A 19,986-nucleotide genomic window follows, 5' to 3' on the forward strand; every position below is an offset into this window, starting at 1 on the left:
GGTGAAATATACTCAAAGCTGCACTTTGGCTCTCGTGGACTTGTTTCAATTTTCTTCAGCTTTAACTTGAACTTGCATATGATCACTTGACGGTCTGTTCCGCAGTTGTCCCTGGTCTTGTTCTGACTGATGATACTGAGCTTCTCCATCTTCTTTCCACAGATGCAGTCGATTTGATTCCTGCAGTATTCCATCTGGTGAGGTCCACATGTATGGCCACCATTTACGTTGTTGAAAAAAAGGTATTTGCAATGAAGTCGTCACTGGTCTTGCAGAATTCTATCATGCGATCTCCGGTGTCATTTCTATCACCAAGGCCATATTTCTAACTATCGATCTTTCCTCCTCGTTTTCAACTTTCACATTCCAATAACCAGTAATTATCATATGCATCTTGATTGCATGTTTGATCAATTTCAGACTGCAGAAGTTTATAAAAATCTTCATCATCTTTGGCATTAGCGGTTGCTGCGTATATTTGAATAATAGCCGTATTAACTCATCTTCCTTGTAGGTGTATGGATACCATCCTATCACTGACAGCACTGTACTTCAGGATACGAAATGCGTTGCCATCAAGATGATTCTGGCTCATAGCAAACCTACAGGACAGAGCAGAACTGCTCCATAGGGTTTCCAAGGCTGTCATCTTCAAGGAAGCCGATGGCCACATCTTTCGCCCACAGAGAGGCTGGTGAGTTTGAACCATCAACCTTCTGGTTAGTTGCTAAGTGCTTAACCACTGTGCTACCAGAGCGCCATACTTCAGGACAGATCTTCAAATGTCTTTTAGACGATGAATGTGACACCACTGCTCTTCAATTTGTCATTTCTGGCATAGTAGACAGTATAGCTGTCTGATTCAAAATAGCCAATACCAGTTCTTTTCAGCTCACTAATGCCTAGCACGTGGATCTTTATGCATTCTGTTTCATTTTTTGACAACTTCCAATTTTCTTAGATTCATACTTCGTACATTCCACGTTACAATTATTAATAAATGTTTGCAGCTGTTTCTTCTTATTCTGAGTTATGCCGCATCAGCAAATGAAGGTTTCGAAAGCTTTACTCCATTCTCGTCATTAAAGTTGATTCTAGTTTGAGGAGGCAGCCCTTCCCCAGTCGTATTTTGAGTGCCTTCCAACCTGAGGGCCTCATTTTCAAACCCACCAGTGGCTCCGCAGGATAAAGACCTGGTGACCTGCTCAGGTAAAGATTAAAAAAAAAAAAAAAAAGCCTATGGAGCAGTTCTACTCTGTCACATGAACTCATTGTGAGTTTAAATCGACTCGACGGTACCCAACAACAACAACATTGCTTTAATGAGTCACAGTACAGTGTCAGTAGCGTTGACTCAGACATTTAATGAGCAGCTACTACGAACTGACACTGAGCTAGGCACAGGCCACACAAAGATAAGTAAGCCACCAAAGTGTCGGGCGGAACTCAGTCTAGGAGGAAAGCTGATGGGTAGACCATCGATCCCAAGTTTACCAACAAAGTACTGGGAGGCAGTGTTGGTACAAGTTTCCCAAAGGACGTAATGCTTTACCTGGGTCTTAAAGGATAAACTGGAATTTTCCTGGCAAAGAGGAGGGGAAAGAAGAAGGAAGTATGCCCTGCAAAAGAAGCAGAACTAGCAAAGGAAAGGAAGTGCAGAAGAGCACGCTGCGTTCTCGGCACTGGAGGCATTTTGTTCAACTGGAACATATACCAGCTACGTCTGTGGTGCAGCGAGGCTGGCAAGAGAGTAGGGGGAGCATTCCTACTTACTTCATGAGCTGCAGAGGAAGCTCCTGAGGGCTTGGGGTGGCCTGGCAGCCATCCCCTCTTCCACTTGCTCATGGCGCAATCCCACTGCAACCTATACGACATTTGCTAGAACTGCAGATTCCTGAGCCCCAGCCCAGACTTATACAAGTAAAGTTTCCGGGAATGAGGCCCAAGAATCTGCATGTTAGTACACTCTCAGGGGAGACTTACGCTTCCTAAAAACACATACAGCAGTATCTGAGAACCACTGCACTAGATAAGATGCCGCATCTCTCTGAGCCCTTGGAAGCTATGGCCTTAGCGATATCTCAGTTCTAATGTCCATGTCTGACTCCTTCAGGAGTCATCTCCGGCGACAGGCACTCACACATGAGAATGTGAACTGATACAGGACTTCTGGAAGGCATTCAACAAGGGCTTTCCAAAGCCTTAAGAAGTACATATCTTTTGACATAAGAGAAATCCTTCGGGGAAAACCATCAAAGTACATCAATATTTATCTACGAGGATATATTAACCGCAACGTTGTTTACAATTTGGAGTCCCTGGGTGGTGCAAACAGTTAACGTGCTCAGCTGCTAACCAATAGGTTGATGGTTCAAGTCCATCCTTGGAAGAAAGGCCTGGGAGTCTACTTTCGAAAAATCAGCCACTGAAAACCCTAGAGAGCACAGTTCTGCTCTGACACACAGGGGATGGCCATGAGTCAGAATCAACTTGACTGCTTTACTGGTTTGCTGACAATTAGAGAAAAAACTGAAGCAGCCTAAGCACCAATCAGTAGGGAATTGGCTCCTACCTCAGGGCCTTTGCACTTCCTCCTTTCTTGCCTGGAACATTCTTCTCTCAAAATCCACACGGTTCATAAGGTGTTGCTCAGATGTCCATGAGGCCTTCCCTAGCCACCTTATTTAAATCCAGCAACACCACCCGTTGTTTTTTCTCTTTTCTCCTTTTCCATCCCCACCCCACCATCCCTCGTAACCACAACCGAGTATTTCTTTTTGTAACACTAGCCCTGTTTTATTTTTTCCCATTGCACTTATCCCTTCTAATATGCTAGAGAAGTCACTTACTTAGTCTGCAGAGTCTTCATGTCTCACCCCACTAGAATGTTCCTACCAGGAGGGCAGGGATTTGTGTCCCTTTTGTTCACTGCTGTATCTCCAGGACTTGGCCAGAACCTGGCACACAGTAGGCCGTCAAATAGGTGTCAACTCAATGAATTAGTTACAGAGATCCTAACAATGGAATACTGCACAGCCATTAAAACTGTCATTGCTTAAAAGACAAGGACACTCTATTGCTAGGCGAGAAAAGAAATCTCAGACATAGCCTAGGCTGTTTGAGCCTTTGTTTAAAGATGCATGTGTTTCTGTAGGTGTCCATAACCCCTTTTGCAATCCACTGGTTATGGGTGAGTTATTTTTTACTTAACTGAAGTTTCTAATTTTGTTTCCATTAACTTTATATTACTTACATAATCTTCGAGAAATAATCCCTCATGAAATGTTCTCAAAACATTTGCCTTTTTTTTTTAGGAAAAAGCTGCCTCCTCAGTGACTTAATTAGGGTGCCCCTATTTAGAGCCAGCACAACATCAAAGAGGCCGGGTTCCAAGGGACCCTGGCTCCTGGTCTACTTCTGGTTTCAAGACGACCTCACTGCCTCCACCAGCATCTCAAGGAACCTGTGTGAGCTCAGATGCCAAGGGCTGGGCCATCAGCTACTCCTGGCTCTGCTCCTGGCTACCTGCTTCCTATTGGGGAGGGGGGAACCTCATCCAATTATTGATCACATCCTGCTGGAGAGTTTGCTTTGAAGCTTCAGTAAACAGTCACTTTAAAACAAAGAGCGACCATTAAACCAAACTCAAAGACTTCCTTAATGGCTGCATGTCCAGCTGCAGGAGACAGGGCTCAGGCAAGCCAGGCCTCTGAAGTGAAATCGAGGTCTCCCTGGGAAATAATCCTGAAGTATTTCCAGCCTCCTATTGCAAATATCCCCTCGGCTTCCTGTTTGGAAGAGAGGTTACTGGGGCAACCCCGATGGAAGGAGTTTCTAGAGCAAAACAAGTAAGTATGTGCTGTGAGACTGCCACTTACTCAACCATGCCGGACCCGTTGGTCTCACTCCCCATAACTTCTCTCTGCTGACAAGTTGGAGGCATCTGCCCGGTGAGTCAAATGCCCAAAAATTCCATGTCATCAACTGGGTCACACTGCATTGTCGTTGGCTGCCGTCGAGTCGATTCCAACTCACAGGGACCCTGTGTGACAGAGAACTGCCTCATAGGGTTTTCTAGGCTGTAACCTTTACAGAAGCAGATCACCAGATCTTTCTCTCACAGAGCTGCCGGGTGGGTTTAAACCACAAATCTTTTGGTTAGCTGCTGAGTGCTTATTAACCATTGTACCACCAGGGCTCCTTAACTGGGTCATAAAAAGAAAAACCAAAGCCTATTGCCGTTGAGTCGATTCCGATTCATGGTGACCCTACAGGACAGAGTAGGACTGCCACATAGAGTTTCCAAGGACCGGCTAGAGGACTTGATCTGCCGACCTTTTGGTTAACAGCTGAGCTGTTAACCACAATGTCACCAGGGCTCCAACTCTGTCAAAGTCTCCTTTGAATGAAATGAGAACTCTTGAGCTTCTTAAAGAAGCTTAGAAACAAGCCTCAAGTGTTACGTATTTTCTCTGGCTCATCCTGAGTTCTAAAGGAATAGATTGAGCCATCACCAAAAATATCAATGAAAAACACCCATTATAGAATCTGACAGGGAAATCCTAAAATGCTATATTGTGAGAAGACAGTCCAGCATGGTGGATAAGAATGTAGACTCTGGAGTCAGACTGCTGGGAGCTCAAATCCCAGCTCTACCTCTTAGTATTCGTATGACTTGGGCAAATGGCTTAACTACTCTATGTCTCTATTTTTCCACATGTAAAATGGAGATTATAATAGTAACTACTTTACTGGATTGTTGAAGGGATTAAATGAGTCTATAATAGTGCCAAAGTACATAGGTGGTGGTGATGGTGGTGGTTGTAGTTGCTGGGTGCCATCGAGTCGATTTCAACTGATAGAGACCCCATGTGACAGAGCAGAACTGCCTCCTAGGATTTTCTAGGCTATATTCTTTACGGGAACAGATTGCCAGGTCTTTCTTCCATGGATCCACTGGGTGGGTCTGAACTGCCAGCCTTTCAGTCAGCAGCTGAGTACTTAACAGATGCGCCACCAAGGCTCCTTCCTTGATACATACGTAATGCCATATAAATGCTTACTTAAGAAGTAAAATAAAATTCTGTTCTAAGCTTGGGGGTCATCAGTACTAAAAGCTTTCCCTGGCTCTGTCCTTTCATCCCAAGTGGGAATCAGGGGCCTTCCCCAGGGCTCCCACAAAACCTTGTGTTGACCTCTATCCTGGTACTTTTCACACTGAATTCTAATTACTTGTCTGCTCTTCCACTAGACTAACCATCTTACTGGGGTCACAACGACTGTGTCTTGTTCATACATACATATCTGTTGCCCAGCAGTAGCAGTCTTGCTATGCTATTTACTGACTATGTATACTGCGTTCACTCAAATTATTTATACGTTGAAGGTTGAAAAACATTTCCCTCTTATCTCTACTGCACTATCAAAGTGAAGACATGGGTTCTGGGTGTTTATCGAGGCATCTGAGGGCCACTATGGGCAGTGTACTGTATCCTGTCCTCAACTCCCAACTAGGAACAGAGACACAAGAGCCTGTGCTTAGCACTTATTTCATGCTAAGCCCTTTCTATTTACTTTCTCATTTAATCCTCAACAACTTTAGGAGGGAAGCCCTTTCCATTTACTTTCTCATTTAATCCTCAACGACTTTAGGAGGGAAGTATCATCCTCCCTATTTTACAGATAAGAAAACCTAGGCTCAGGCAGGTTGAGTCACTTGCCCAGAGTAAGGAAGCTAGAAAGTGGCAGAGCCAGGCTTCAAAGCCCAAGACAACCACTCTATAAGACAGAATCTAATAAATACCAGGTAGAATCAAGATAGGAGTTCCTGGGTAAGGAACTTGACTACTAGCCAGTTAAGCACTTGACTACTGGCCAAAAGATTGGCAGTTCTAACCCACCCAGAGGTTCCTCAGGAAACAGGCCCGGCAATCTGCTTCTGGAAGGTTACAGCCTTGACAACCCTATGAAGCAGTTCTACTCTGCACACGTGGGGTTGCCATGAGACAGAACTAACTGGATGCCAAGTAACAACAAAACAACAAAATCAAGACAGAATGTGGAAAATGCTTTAAAGGTCTCTGGCTTGGCAGAGGGAAGAGGACAAGAGAATGAACTAACTTTCTGGTGGGGCTTTGCAGGATAAAATGCAAGATTTCAACACACAGCAAAGGCAGAGAGAGAGTCCTCCACACAGCAAGAGTGAGAGGCACCAGGTATGCTCAAGGAAGCCGGGGGTCCCAGTCTAGAGAGCACAGTGGAGCCCTGCTGGCACAGTGGTTAAGCATTTGGCTGCTAACCAAAAGATCGGCAGTTCAAATCCACCACCTGCTCCTTGGAAACCCTATGGGGCAGTTCTACTCTGCCCTACAGGGTAGCTATGAGTCAGAATCGACTCAACGACAATGGGTTTGGTTGTTTTTTGCTTAGACTCATAGTGGGCCACCCAGCCAGGGCCAAATCACAGGGTCCTTGAATGCCAGGCTAAGCAGGCAGGCAGGGAGGAAGAGTCCAAACATGGCCAAGTCTTGGGAAGGAGCACAGGCTCACGATGACACTGCTGATAGGGGCCAGGCCCCATGCAAATGAGGACCATTCTTCCCGGTCACCTCAGAAAAGGAAGAGAGACTCAAAGGAAGCCAACAGGAAAAGATGGCCCTGACAAGGCAACTCTTCACCTCTCCCCACCCATACCCCCCACCCCCCTCACCCCCCACCCCCTTCACCCACTCTAAAAGGCTTTTTTTAGCACTAAAATAAATGTCCTGATGACCCTGGCCATGTACCCAGCCCCGCCTCAAACATTATATCCAGATAGTGGGTTTGCAAATAAAGAAATCAAATGCAAATAGCCCCTGCTGAGCCAGCTGAGGTTATAATGAACTCCAGTGATTTACTTCGCAAACAAAAATGCTGAACTTCTGTATTTCCTGCCTCTTCACTGCAAGCTCTAAATACAGCTCCATAAAGGGTGGGGCAGCATCTGCCCTAAAAAGTGGTAGAGATAATTGCTACACTGATTTTTAGACTTCAAAATACTTCATTCCCAAATCTACAAGGCAGAATAACAACAGCGGCTAGCATTTAACTACAAGGGCGCCAAGTACTGTACGAAGCCCTTCACATACGTTATCTCATTTCAGAATCCTCACAACAACCCTATAATGTGGGTGTATTATTAGACCCATTTTACAGAAAAGTAAACTGAGGCTCAGAGAGGTACATATAGCTGTCCCACAGGATTTGAAATCAGGTCCATTGGACTGCAAGGTCAGCAGTAGCTCCAGAATTTCTACAGGAGGGGTTTTGTCACTTTTTTTTTAGATATCCTCGAGTCCGTTCCAACTCCCAGCAGACCCTATATACAGCAGAACGAAACACTGCCCAGTCCAGTGCCATCTTCACAATCATTGCTGTTTGAGCCCACTGCTGCAGCCACTGTGTCAATCCATCTCATCGAGGGTCTTTCTTTTTTTCACTGACTCTCTACCTTACCAAGCATGATGTCTTTCTCCAGGGACTGGTCCCTCCTGACAACATGTCCAAAGTACATAAGAGGAAGCCTTGCTATCCTTTCTTCTAAGGCGCATTCTGCCTGTGCTTCTTCCAAGACAGATTTGTTCATTCTTCTGGCAGTCCGTGGTATATTCAATATTCTTTGCCAACACCATAATTGAGAGGCGTCAATTCTTCAGTCTTCCTTATTCACTGTGCAGCTTTCTCATTTATGTGAGGCGACTGAAAAGGCCATTGCTTGAGTTGGGCGCACTTGAGTCCTCAAGGTAACATTTTTGCTTTTTAACACTTTCAAGAGGTTTTTCGCAGCAGGTGTGCCCAATGCAATACACACTGTTTGACTGCTGCTTCCATTGGCGTTGATTGTGGACCGAGTAAAACGAAATCCTTGACAACTTCAATCTTTTCTCCGTTTATCATGATGTTGCTTATTGGTCCAGTTGTGAGGATTTTTGCTTTCTTTATGTTGAGGTGTAATCCATACTAAAGACTGTGGTCTTTATTTTTCATCAGTAAGTACTTCAAGTCCTCTTCACTTTCAGCAAGCAAAGTTGTGTCATCTGCATAGCACACCCAGGTTGTTAATGAGTCTTCCTCCAACCCTGATGCCCTGTTCTTCATAGAGTTCAGATCCTGGGTTTATTTGTTCAGCATACAGACTGAGTAAGTATGGTGAAAGGATACAACCCTGACGTACCTTTCCTGATCTGAAACAACACGGTATCCATTCAAACTAGTGCTGCGTGGTCTACGTACAGGTTCGCAAAAGCACAGTTACGTGTTCCGGAATTCCCATTCTTCCCAATGTTATCCATAATTTGTTTTGATCCACACAGGCAAATGCCTTCACATAGTCAATAAAACACAGGTAAACATCTTTCTGGTATTCTCTGCTTTCAGCCAAGATACATCTGACATCAGCAGTGATATTCCTCGTTTCACATCCTCCCCTGAATAGGCCTGAACTTCTGCAGGTTCCCTGTCGATGTACTGCTGCAACCGTCTTTGAATGATCTTCAGCAAAATTTTACTTGCACGTGATATTAATGACATTGTTTGGTCATTTCCACATTCCCTTGATCACCTTTCTTTGGAATGGGTACGTTTATGGATGGCTTCCAGCTGACTGTCGAGGTAGCCGTCTTCCAGATTTCTTGGCATAGACAAGTGAGAGCTTCCGGCGTTGCATCCGTTTATTGAAACATTTCAACTGGTATTCCATCAATTCCTGGAGCTTGTTTTTTGCCAACTCCTTCAGTGCAGCGTGGACTTCTTCCTTCAGTACCGTTAGTTCTCGATCATATGCTACCTCCTGAAATGGCTGAATGTCAACCAATTCCTTTTAGTACAGTGACTATTACTCCTCTTGGATCCCTTTTACTTAGAAAGTATGTTTACAGATCTACACCGTCCAATGGGGGAGCCTTTTAAATTTAATTATTCCATTGCTGTTGAATCAAATTTCAACTCATAATGACTGTTATGAATTGTGTCCCCTGAAAATGTGTGTCAACTTGGCTAGGCCATGATTCCCAGTACTGTGTGATTGTCCACCATTTGTCATCTGATGTGATTTTCCTATGTGTTGTAAATCCTACCTCTATGATGTTAATAAGGTAGGATTAGCAGAATTATGTTAATGAGGCAGAACTCAATCTGTAAGAGTAGGTTGTATCTTGAGTCAATCTCTTTTAAGATACAAAAGAGAAAAGCGAACAGAGAGACGGGAACCACCTACCACCAAGAAAGCAGAGCCAGGAGCAGATCATGTCCTTTGGACCAGGGATCCCTGTGCTGAGAAGCTCCTAGACCACAGGAAGATTGATGACAAGGACCTTCACCCAGAACCGACACACAGAGAAAGCCTTACCCTGGAGGTGGCGCCCTGAATTTGGACTTATACCCTGCTAGACTGTGAGAGAATAAAATTCTCTTTGCTAAAGCCATCCATTTGTGGTATGTCTGTTATAGCAGCACTAGATAACTAAGACAGTGACCTGATGGGACAGAATAGATCTGCCCCATATGGTTTCTAAGGCTGTAATCTTTAAGAAAACAGACCACCACATCTTTTTCCCATGGAGTAGCTGTTGGGTTCAGAACACCAACCTTTTGGTTAGCAGCCAAGCACTTAACCACTACACCACCAAATCTGTTGCTGTCGAGTTGATTCCAACTCATAGTGACCCTATCACCACCAAACCAAAACCAAACCAAACCCAGTGCCGTCAAGTCAATTCCGACTCATAGTGACCCTACAGGACAGAGTAGAACTGCCCCATAGAGTTTCCAAGGAGCACCTGGTGGATTCGAACTGCCGACCCTTTGGTTAGCAGCCATAGCACTTAACCACTACGCCACCAGGGTTTCCCCTATCACCACTGGAGCTCCTTAAATTAATTGTAAGTGAATAAAATTAAATATCCAGTTCCTCAGTGGCACTAGCCACATTTCGAGTATTCAGTGGTCACATGTGGCTAGCTAGGGGCTAACATATTAGACAACTTCCATCACTGCAGAAAATTGTACTGAACAACATTATTCAGATCAATAAAAGATAGCCACATATTCTAAAGATGCTTTTATTCACGCATAGGTAACACTGAGGAAACACTTTGATGGGGCTGAAACTGAGGGGGACGCTGTATAGCTCAGTAGTTTTCAGCCCTGGCTGCGCACTAGAATCAACAGTGTGCTTTTTAATATCCCAATGCCCAGGATGCTCACCCCAAAACCAAAAAACCAAACTCCTTACCGTGGAGTCGATTTTAACTCATGGTGGCCCTGTGTGTTACTGAGTAGAACTGAGTTCCACAGGGTTTTCTTTATGGCAGGAGCCCTAGTGGTACAAACAGTTAAGTGTTCAGATGCTGGCTGTTAAAACCCGCCCAGAAGCTCCAGGGGAGAAAAGACCTGGCAATCTGCTTCTGTAAAGATTACAGCCTAGAAAACTCTACGGGTCGCTGTGAGTTGGAAAAACAACTCAATGGCACCTAACAACAATCTTTATGGAAGCAGATTCCCAGGCCTTTCTTCCACAGCACTGCTGGGTAGGTTCGAACCACCAACCTTTTGGTGACTAGTCAAGCACGAAATGTTTGCACCCCCACGGAACCGCTGAACCAGAACCTGTGGGGAGTGGGGCCCAGGCATTGGTGATTTAAAGCTTCCAGGGAATCCCAAGGGGCTCTTCCCCATAACTACACCCACTCTACCAAAGGGAGCACACCTGTTCAGAACCTCCTTCTCTAGCCAGAGTCACTCCTTGGCCCCTGCAGACCTTGAGGGAGGTGGCAGGAAAGACAGTCCCAGGCAAACCTGCTGCCCACTCCAGCACTCACTCAGGAGGCCACTGGTGCTGAGCGAGCTAATACTTTTACTGCTGTCCAAAGTCTTTGAGGGAGAGAAAGCAAATAAAAAACACACAGCTCAAAAGGCACTCAACTGATTTTTTTTTTACCCACTTAAGCTAGACAGGAAAAGAAAAGCCACTTAGAAACTATGACCCTGGCTGTATATGCCAAGAATCAGCAGCACAGGAAAGAGTTTTTCGGGCCATCCCATCAGCTTCTCAAAGACCGCTCTACAGACTCAACCAACCTGGAGTACTACCGGGACACAATTAAATACAGAAAGTTCTTTTACAAGTGTCCCAGGCCTTGACACAAAATGAGCTCAAGGTAAGGCAGTTTTCTTGGAGGAGTCATTTGAACTTTGAGTGAACTTATTTAAATTGTATAATTAGGGGGACGGAGCCAGGTTCATGCAGCAGCCCCGCCTGAGGGACCTGTGGACTCTCCAGACCTATAAACGCAGCTGTCTAGCCTTCATGGAGAAAACGCCGAACGTTTTGTGTGGGGACAAGGGCAGCTGCCAAGGCTGAGGGTGACAAGGTCAGGCCAGAGTCTGACCCACAGACTCCTCTCCCCTCCTGCAGACCCAGGGGAACAAGAGGAAAAGGGAACATCAAGTTGTCTGGTGGAGAAGACTAGTGAGTGGGCGAAGGAAGGAAGCCACAATGTGTTGATATACCGTAAGTTAAATGATTTCCACAAAAATGACCCCCAGATGGAAGGCGGCCACCCCACAAGAACCCTCAGAGCATCTCAGTTCAAGCTCATGCTCCATGCCAGCTCCAGGCTGCAGGCACAGAGAGAAGACCCTGGTTCCCCTCCTTTATCTCCTGAAGGACACTCAGCCAGGTGAAATGACATCTTCTGGAAATAAATCCCCGCCCCATCTCAAGCATGCTCTAAAGATGTGGTTAAGTGCTGGGTTGCTGATCAAAAAGTCGGTAGTTCAAACTCACCAGCTACTCTGCTGGAGAAAGATGTGGCAGTCTACTTCCCTATTCTGTCCTATAGGGTTGCTATGAGTCAGAATAGACTCAACAGCAGCCGGTTTGGTTTTTGGTTTGGAAAGACAGCTTTAGGGTCAAACGGGCCAAGGTCTGAATACCAGCTTCACCTCACGGTGGCCTTAGATAAGTTACTGAATCCTTCCAAGCCTCAACTTTCTCATCTGTGAAGTGGGGATGGATGTCAGAATGACATGAAATCATGCACATGAAATGCTTAGCATAATGCCCGGCACATAGTAAGTCCCTATCCAGTTCCCTCCTGCCTGCCCCGTTTGCCAGATGCAACAAATACTGAGCACCTACTATGTGCCAAGTAGCACTCCAGAGCACCTTAAACATCCAAATCCTCACATTTGCTCAAGAGGTAAAAACATAGCCACCTCTAACCAACCTGGGGAGGAGCAGATGATACCCCAATACTGACAATGGGCAGGCTGTTCTGGAAGGGATTCTATGCTGGGTGAGTTTTGTGTTTTTGTTTCTGTGTTGTGTGTATATACATACTCTTCAGTGGCACATACTCAGATGAAACCTTCAGCAGTCTCCAGCTAATTTGAGAGAGGACTTGGCAATGAAATACAATGGGCTTCCTTAATGCTCAGCCAATTCATTTACCCCATTTGTCTCTCCGGTTTGCTACTTAATAAGGCCATATCAGCAATGCAATCTGCAAATCTGAGTTAAACTGCTTAAGGCATCACTCAGTTCCCTGTAAGGGGGCCTCAGATACTTGTCTGGTGCCCTAGACTGCTAAATGGGTCCTTTGGCTTTGGTTTGGTTTGGGGAGAGGGTATTTCTTTGTTTTTCCAGAGGTGTGGGGTTTAGGGAAAAGTGCCCAGAAGTCCGTTTCGAGAAGTAATGGGGAACTCAAAATGATCTCATTTTTCCATATACAACTTGAACATCTAAGTGGTCTCACTCCTGAAGGAATCTCGCCAGCCCTCACCCATTCCTGGGAAGATGGCAGAAGCCTGGATGAAAATTATAAACAAAGCATCTAATGGATCAATACTTTCAACCTTTTCACCTCCTAAGCACTTTAACAACCTCAAATGAGCTAGCCAAACTGACAGATACCATTTTAGCTTTATCCCTTTCGCTACAGCCAAGATGCAAAAGAAGTGTTTAAAGGCCGGAGGTCAGCAGCTAAGAAGACATGCTATGCATGGGACACACTTATACTGCAAACAATTGTTAGCGGTTTATCTAAAATCCAAGTGTGACCGGGCAGCCTGTATTTTTACTTGCTGAAATTTTAACTTGAAACTCAGCGCTTGCAACATAGCTGAGGCTCAATAAATACTATAGAATGAGTACATGTCACTCTTCATAAGAACTGAGTGATGGCTGAACCCAGTGAAATTCAAACTCGGCTGATCTTCCATACAATTCGTGACCTAAAATGACTTCTTCTCTTCATTTGGGGGCATTCCTTACCGTGGAATTTCAGAAAGTAAAGATTCACCTTATTAAACAACAAGTTCTATATGATTGTGTTAAATATCAGGTGCAAGGGGTTTTCCACAAAAACATATTCTAAGACCAAAAATGACTTCTTTTCAAACCAGGAAAACAAGATTTTCAGCTAAAAAAACAAAAAGATTGGTCTATACTGAAGACATCGTAAATATGTGAAGAGGGACTCATTCCAGGCAGTTCTCTGCTGCCAATTCTATGACATCTTTTCTTTACCTTCTCCCACAGGCTTGAACTGAGGAAGCAGTAAAAGACTGGCCAAACACAGCCGTTTGCTAAGAGAAAAGCCAATGCAGGGTCCATCTGGACTTTACAAGGGCTTTGTGTGCCTGTCACAATTTAAAGAGAGCGGGCAACCTTCCTCAGAGCTCTTGGCCACTGGCTGAGGCCTTGGCTGAGCTTTCAACATATTCTTAGAGAAAACATTTTTTTAAGACCCAAAGGGAAAGTCCTGTAAGGACTGACACCTTCCCCAGGCTGGACTACATGCCCTTCCTTGTGGCCACCATAATGTATTCATGTTATCTATTTACAGCCCACTGGGCAAGGAGCTCTCCAAGGGCAGGGGCTGTGCATCTGTGGGGCCTCACAGCCTAGCCAAAGACCCTCCACATAGTTTGTTGTTAGTTGCTGTCAAGTCAGCTCCAACTCATGGCCATCCCATGTACAACAAAACAAAACACTGCCTGGTGCTGTGCCATCTTCATAACCATTGGTATGCTCGAATCCACTGCTACAGCTGCTGTGTATTTTGAATCCCTTCCAACCTAGGGGGCTCATCTTCCAGTACTATATCAGACAATATTCTGTTGTGACTGAAAGGGTTTTCACTGGCTAATTTTCAAAAGTAGGTCACCAGGCCTTTCTTCCTGGTCTGTCTTAGTCTGGAAACACCACTGAAACCTGTCTACTATGGGTGACCCTGCTGATATCTGTAATACCAATGGCATAGCTTCCAGCATCACAACAACATACAAGCCACCACAGTAACAAAAACTGACAGATGAGTGGCAGTTCAGGCCCTCAAGAAACACTGCCCAAGTGAACCTCTCAGCTGACAGGAACCCCTAAGCCATGCCAGTTGTGGATGGTGGGGGGAACAACCCTGAAATCACTATCCAGCCTTGGACCCACTACCCACATTCCTGATCTTATGATAAGTGAGGGAAAACAGCATGACGTGCCTTTGAACCACAAAAGATTTCCATGGAATTCAAGAAGTCCCTTTGGCAGTTCTAATTTTAGGCAGAACTGAGAAGAGAGGACACTGGTGGCAGAGAGAGGTGGGGGGCCGTGGGGAGGAAGTGAACAAGGCCCCTATTCTGCTTGGCGGCACAGGTGCTGGTAACAGAACACCCCTCTATAAAGTGAGAGGCAGGGCTGGAGAATTCAAGGTGTAGTCTGGTGTTTTTTCACCCCCAAACACATTACATAACCCCGAACACACTCTCCTTGCCTGGTACAAAGTTCCCCCTGCATCGGGCCCAATTCAGCTCCAGACATGCGGATTCTTGAGCAATAACAGTGAGGAAAATATTTGGCTTTAGCATCCAATTTTTTTTTTTTTTTTAACCAAGTTAATCATTAGAAGACAGACATCTACAGGGTGAGCTGCCCCCAAGTTTGGCCAGCAGAGTCCCCTGGTCTTACAAGTTTGCAAACATCACCAAATCCTATGCTGGCTCAGTTACTTAAAAGTAATGGCCCACTTGAGAGTTGTGCTCTTTTAAAGAACTACCGATAACGGATCAAACTGACAACAGCAACTTGCAAGGTTAGAAAGGAAGCTTGGGGGGCAGTGAGTTTTGTTAATGAGGGAGGAACAATTTGAGGAACAATTTGAGTAAGGTGGGTGAGAATGGTTGCACAATATGAAGAATAAATGTCACTGAATTGTACATGTGGAAAAAACATAGATGTTTTGCTGTGTGTATTTACAATGACAACAACAACAAAATTATTTCTTAAAACAAAAGCAATGGCACAAATCTGTTTGCAGCATCTAGCCTGTCTTTGGGACTCCAGAACCTCCTTAATGCAGTCAGCATCATCCAAACATCAGAGGTCAACTGGCCTTCAAAACAGTCACTTCCAGGCTACTGTTCCCTGGACAAACCAGCCATGGGCCCTTCTCTCCAGCCACAAGAACATCTTGTTTCCCCTTTCCTTTGGGACCAACTAACACCAAAGAACTTTAAACAAGGGGAACGGAGATTTCCGTGGATGGGAGGAATGGACGCTAGTAAGTGATTTTGCACACCAGCAGTCATTCATTAGTGACCACCACCACAGCAGGGTAAAAGGGAAAAAACAAGGCATCCTTCTCCTCCAGGAATCAGTAAGTTATTTTGCAGCTGTTGCTTGCCTTGCATGGCGCTAGATCCCATGGAAGAAAGATGAGGGTTTCTTCTGCACCCTACCCCCCAAAAAGGCTAACACACACACCCTGACAGCTGAGGCCTTGGCTAGAGGAAATATCATTAAAAGAAAGAATTTTCTCCAGTTTTTAGGGGTCTTGAGAGTCTTCGGTTTTAGAAAACAGATGGTGCTAGGCCTTGGAATTACTTCATTTTTTTTTTCTCCAAAAAGGAAATTTACTCCCTTCCTGTGCTGTCGATGGCACTGCTATTCATTTTAGAGAAGCAAATGCTACTAATAAAACCATGTGCCTTACCCTTTTTTTTCACCCCAGTCCAACATCGTGTCTAAAAAGCAAAACTAAAAATGTTATCAAGACGGCATTCCAAATGGGTTTCCAACATTTACATCTGTCCTTCCAAACAAACAGAAAGGGGACCAAAGGCATTTTAAAGCCACCAAGGGAGTTCAGAGAAGAGAAAAAGAGGATAAGCAAGTCATTAGAGAGTCAGCTGACGTCAGATATTAAAAACGACTTTTATCGCTGGCAGCTTCATACATATGTATACTGTGCACTGCTTATCCCATATACCCAAGATCCATGAAATGTCCTTTTAAAATACCACTGCCTTCTAATCCTGGAAGAAATCTTTTAAGAAGAAAACTTCATGAAAACTACCAGCAACTGTCTTTTGCATAAACCATCTTGGGAATTGGCCCATCTCCCTTTCTCCTTCCCAGCTCCCCACTACCCAAAAGTCTGAAAGTCTGCAGAGCCCAGGGCATGGCTCAGTCTTGTGCTTCTCCTTGCTTTTAAAATCTTTTACTGCCCATACCAACCAACCAACCAGCCTTTAAAACAAGCGACACCTTCCTACAGGATGCAGAGGAACTCAACTCAAGGGCCACAGGCTTTAGATTCGGCACTGAAAGGGCATCGAATAAGAAGTCTTTAGGGAGGAACAGGGAGTGAAAGTTCATGGGTACAGGGTTTCCTTTAGGGGTGATAAAAATGTTCTAAAATTAGAGAGTTGTGAACTGCACAACTCTGTGACTATGCTAAAAACCACTTAATTGTACACTTTAAATGGGTGAATTATATGATATATGAACTATATGTCGATAAAGCTGTTATTTAAAAAAAAAGAAGTCTCTCTTTGTAACTGGAACCTTGCAGAGGGAAAAGACCACCACCTTGGCGTCCACAAATTCCGCAGCCAGCATGCCCTACAGGGCAGCCATGGGCCAGCAGGTGGCAGGCCGCATGACCCACCCTTTGGGCAGGGTTCCCTTCTGAAGAGCTTTGGATGCAAACTGGATAAATGGGAAGAACTGGGCCTGGATTTGGGATAAGAAGAACAAAGACAGAGAGAAAACTCCAAACGTAAATACTCTCAGACTGTGGTGGGCAGATTGGTTGGAGTCCCTGGGTTCCCTGTTACTACTGTGGGCGTGGAAATGGCCACTTATCTCCTTAAAAAACACAAGCTTTACCAACACATCTCAAATTCCTCCTCTGGTAATTAGCATACACCATGTGTGCCTCAAGCCAAATCTTGTCTGATTTACACAGTGTATAGAATTTAAGTGAACAATAAATAATACCCCAGAGTCTAAGGAAGGGGCATCAATCTTTGTCTTAAAAGAACATTTCAATAATTCCCTATTTCTGAGGGCAAAGGAATGAAAGGCGTTGCCTTTGAACCAGGAATAATCCATCTAATTCCAAGTGGCTGGATTAGAGGCATTCCTGGACAAGCAGGGTCTCAGATGCAGAATATGCTACGCGAATGTGTCAATTCCTGACAAAAGGCACGAGGCTGGTAGAAGGTTTTCAAAATGGACAAGCCTAGGGTGGCGGTACCTTGGAAAAGTTCACCCCGGGTGAGGTGGCAGTTGGTTCGAAAACGGGGAAGCGCCTGTGACAGCTGAGCATTCTTTCCTGAAGTCAATCTCCGAGGCTCGCACCCCCTCCAAACCTTACACTTCATCAGACAAAAGCCCCTCCCGCAGCCCAGGCAGCGGCTGGAGAGGGGCTGTCCACACCCACTCTCCTACAGCTTTCCAAACCTGCCCACTCCTTCTGGAAGCCAAGCTTTTAATTAAACACCACCTACCCGGATCTGTGGAGGCAAACTGGGGCTGGGCTAGAGCCAAAGAGAAGCTCCCTAAATACACATGAAAAAAAAAACTGCCCCCACCGCCCCCAAATCCCACCTCCAGCCAGCTTGCTGCTGGGTGGATTTCCTTCGGATGAGTAACGCAGGGCCCTGGTCTATCTCTATGCACCAGAAAATCCACATCGAGAGGATCAGGTTCTCCCCAGTCCCACCCTGCAGGAAAAAGCCAGGGTGTTGTTCCCCGCCCCCAACACACACACGCACACTCTCCACAATCCTTCCAAGAGAAAAACCTGGAATGTGTGCTTGTGTGTGTGTGTTTGTGTGTGTGTGTGTGGAGGGAGGGAGTAATACATTTCGTCAGGGGGTCCCCAACCCCCCAGTCCTAGGAGCCTCAGCTCGGGGAATGAAGTGTCCCTGCAAGGCTGCCCTGGGAACTTCTGCTCCGCGCCCCCCGGGGAGGCCATGCACACCCTTACCAGCTTTGGAACAGCCTAATTAACACCTAATTTGTTCGGATCCCCTCCCCCACCTCCCCGCGCCACCCCAGGTAGACCTGGAAGCTAAGGGGGAAGAGGAAGACCTTCTTCCTAGTCTTCCAGGGCCAGGGGTGGGGGTCTCCCTCCTGAGGCCAAGCAGAACCTCTCCCCTTAACCACCATCGCGCAAAGCGCTCTCATCTCGTCCTCGGGGGAATCAGGTGTCCGCCTGGGCATCAAGCCTCCGCGGGTCGCACTCAGCCCAGGGACAGACAATGGAAAACTTGGAGCTGGGGCCCTAAGCCCCCAGGGGACTGAGATGGTCCGGTCCCCTGGGAGAATAAGCGGAGAGATGGCAGGAGGCACAGACTCCCCCAGGAGCCGCCCGCCCGGGGATCCGGCAGAGCCTGGAGCAGCGCCCAGGGTGAGCAGGTGACGCCGGGCCGGAGAGCTCCCGCAGGTGGCGGGCGAGCGGCCGTCCCGGGTGGGGGCGACGCACCGCGGCGAGGTCAGTGCGCCCGCCGCCGTCGCAGCCGCAGCCCCGGCGTCCTACCTTCATGTCGCTGATGATGGTCTGGAAGAGGCCTCCTAGCGCACTGCATTCCTTCTCAATCACAGCCTCCATTTTCCCGGCACTGGCTGGGAGGACACTCACTCGGGCCGCCTGGACTGCGCGCGGGGCCGGGCTCGCTCACCCGGGCGGAATTTCACCCCGGAGCGACCCACCTCCGGCTCGCAACCTTTCCTGCAGAGAGCACGGAGTTCACGAGACGGGCTGTCCAAGGCCAAAAACAATAACAATAATGTAGAAACCAAGCCGCTCTGTAGGCTGACTCTCCTACATGCAACGCTCGGCTCCTGGCCTTACAAATGCCCGGAGAAGATTGCCAATCAGGCCACCACTGGTGCCCCCGAAAGAAACAGCAAAGCCCATCTTGAGGCAGAGAAAACCGCCCGCTGACCCAGGGCCAGCGCCATTGAAAAATGCGAGATTTTAAAATTTAATGAATTTTCCTGGAATTTAAAAAAATCGCATAGCAGCAGAGCAAGTGTGCTCGCTGCGCCCGGCTCTGTTGCTCCAGCGCGGCCGCCGCCTCCTTTTCACTCCTGAGCGCCGGCCCCGCGCGCGCGCTGGCTGCGCTCCCCGGGACGTTCGCAGGGGCGCACGCGCGCTCGCGGCCGTGCGTGCCCGCGGGGGCGCGGGGAGGGCGCGCGCTCGATGCTGAGGGCGGGGCTGCTGCGGGCGGGGCCGCTGCGGCCGGGGCTGGCGGCGCGCGCCCGGGAGGCTGGGGGCGCCCTCTGCAGAAAGCAGCCCGAGGGCGGGCGGCGCGGGGAGGGTTCCGCCCCCAGCTGAGGACTCACCGGGCGGCACCTCCTCCCCGGGCCGCCTGGAGCTGCGCGGAGAGGGCCCACCCCGCGATGGTTCCGAGCTCCCGGAACGGAGGGTGCACCCCCTGATCCCCCAGGTGGCACGCTTGCATGGCCGCACGCCTAGCGCGGTGCCCGGCATATAGTGAGCGCTCGGTAGGGCTGGAAAGCGGCTGTTGCTGCAGTCTCCTGAGAAGAGACCCATTCTGCGAAGTCAGGACTGCAAGTCACGATTGCAAATAGCCAGCTATGTCATTCAGGAGAGTCCGAGGGCGGGGGTGGGGTGTCCCCTGCAGTGCGAGGCGAGTTCG

The 19,986-nt window shown here is 47.1% G+C and overlaps 1 protein-coding gene across 15 annotated transcripts in view; it reads right to left on the reverse strand.

The window, feature by feature from the left end:
- Positions 1 to 19,986, reverse strand: part of MTSS1 (MTSS I-BAR domain containing 1) — a 202,483-nt gene that overhangs the window by 173,693 nt on the left and 8,804 nt on the right. For 5 of the 15 annotated variants that reach the window (XM_064268059.1, XM_064268056.1, XM_010588486.3 and 2 more), the window contains exon 1: positions 18,861 to 19,430. The exons of 4 other annotated variants lie outside the window; for them this stretch is intronic. In XM_064268059.1, coding sequence (XP_064124129.1) covers positions 18,861 to 18,932 — 72 coding nt within the window. In that variant the 5' untranslated portion in view covers positions 18,933 to 19,430. Of the gene's footprint in view, positions 1 to 3,878; positions 4,043 to 18,860; positions 19,432 to 19,986 lie in introns of those variants that run through there. 6 more of the 15 variants (XM_064268062.1, XM_064268061.1, XM_064268060.1 and 3 more) reach the window with 3 other exon arrangements.

This window comes from Loxodonta africana, chromosome 14, assembly GCF_030014295.1.
Source record: "Loxodonta africana isolate mLoxAfr1 chromosome 14, mLoxAfr1.hap2, whole genome shotgun sequence".
Lineage (NCBI taxonomy): Eukaryota > Metazoa > Chordata > Mammalia > Proboscidea > Elephantidae > Loxodonta > Loxodonta africana.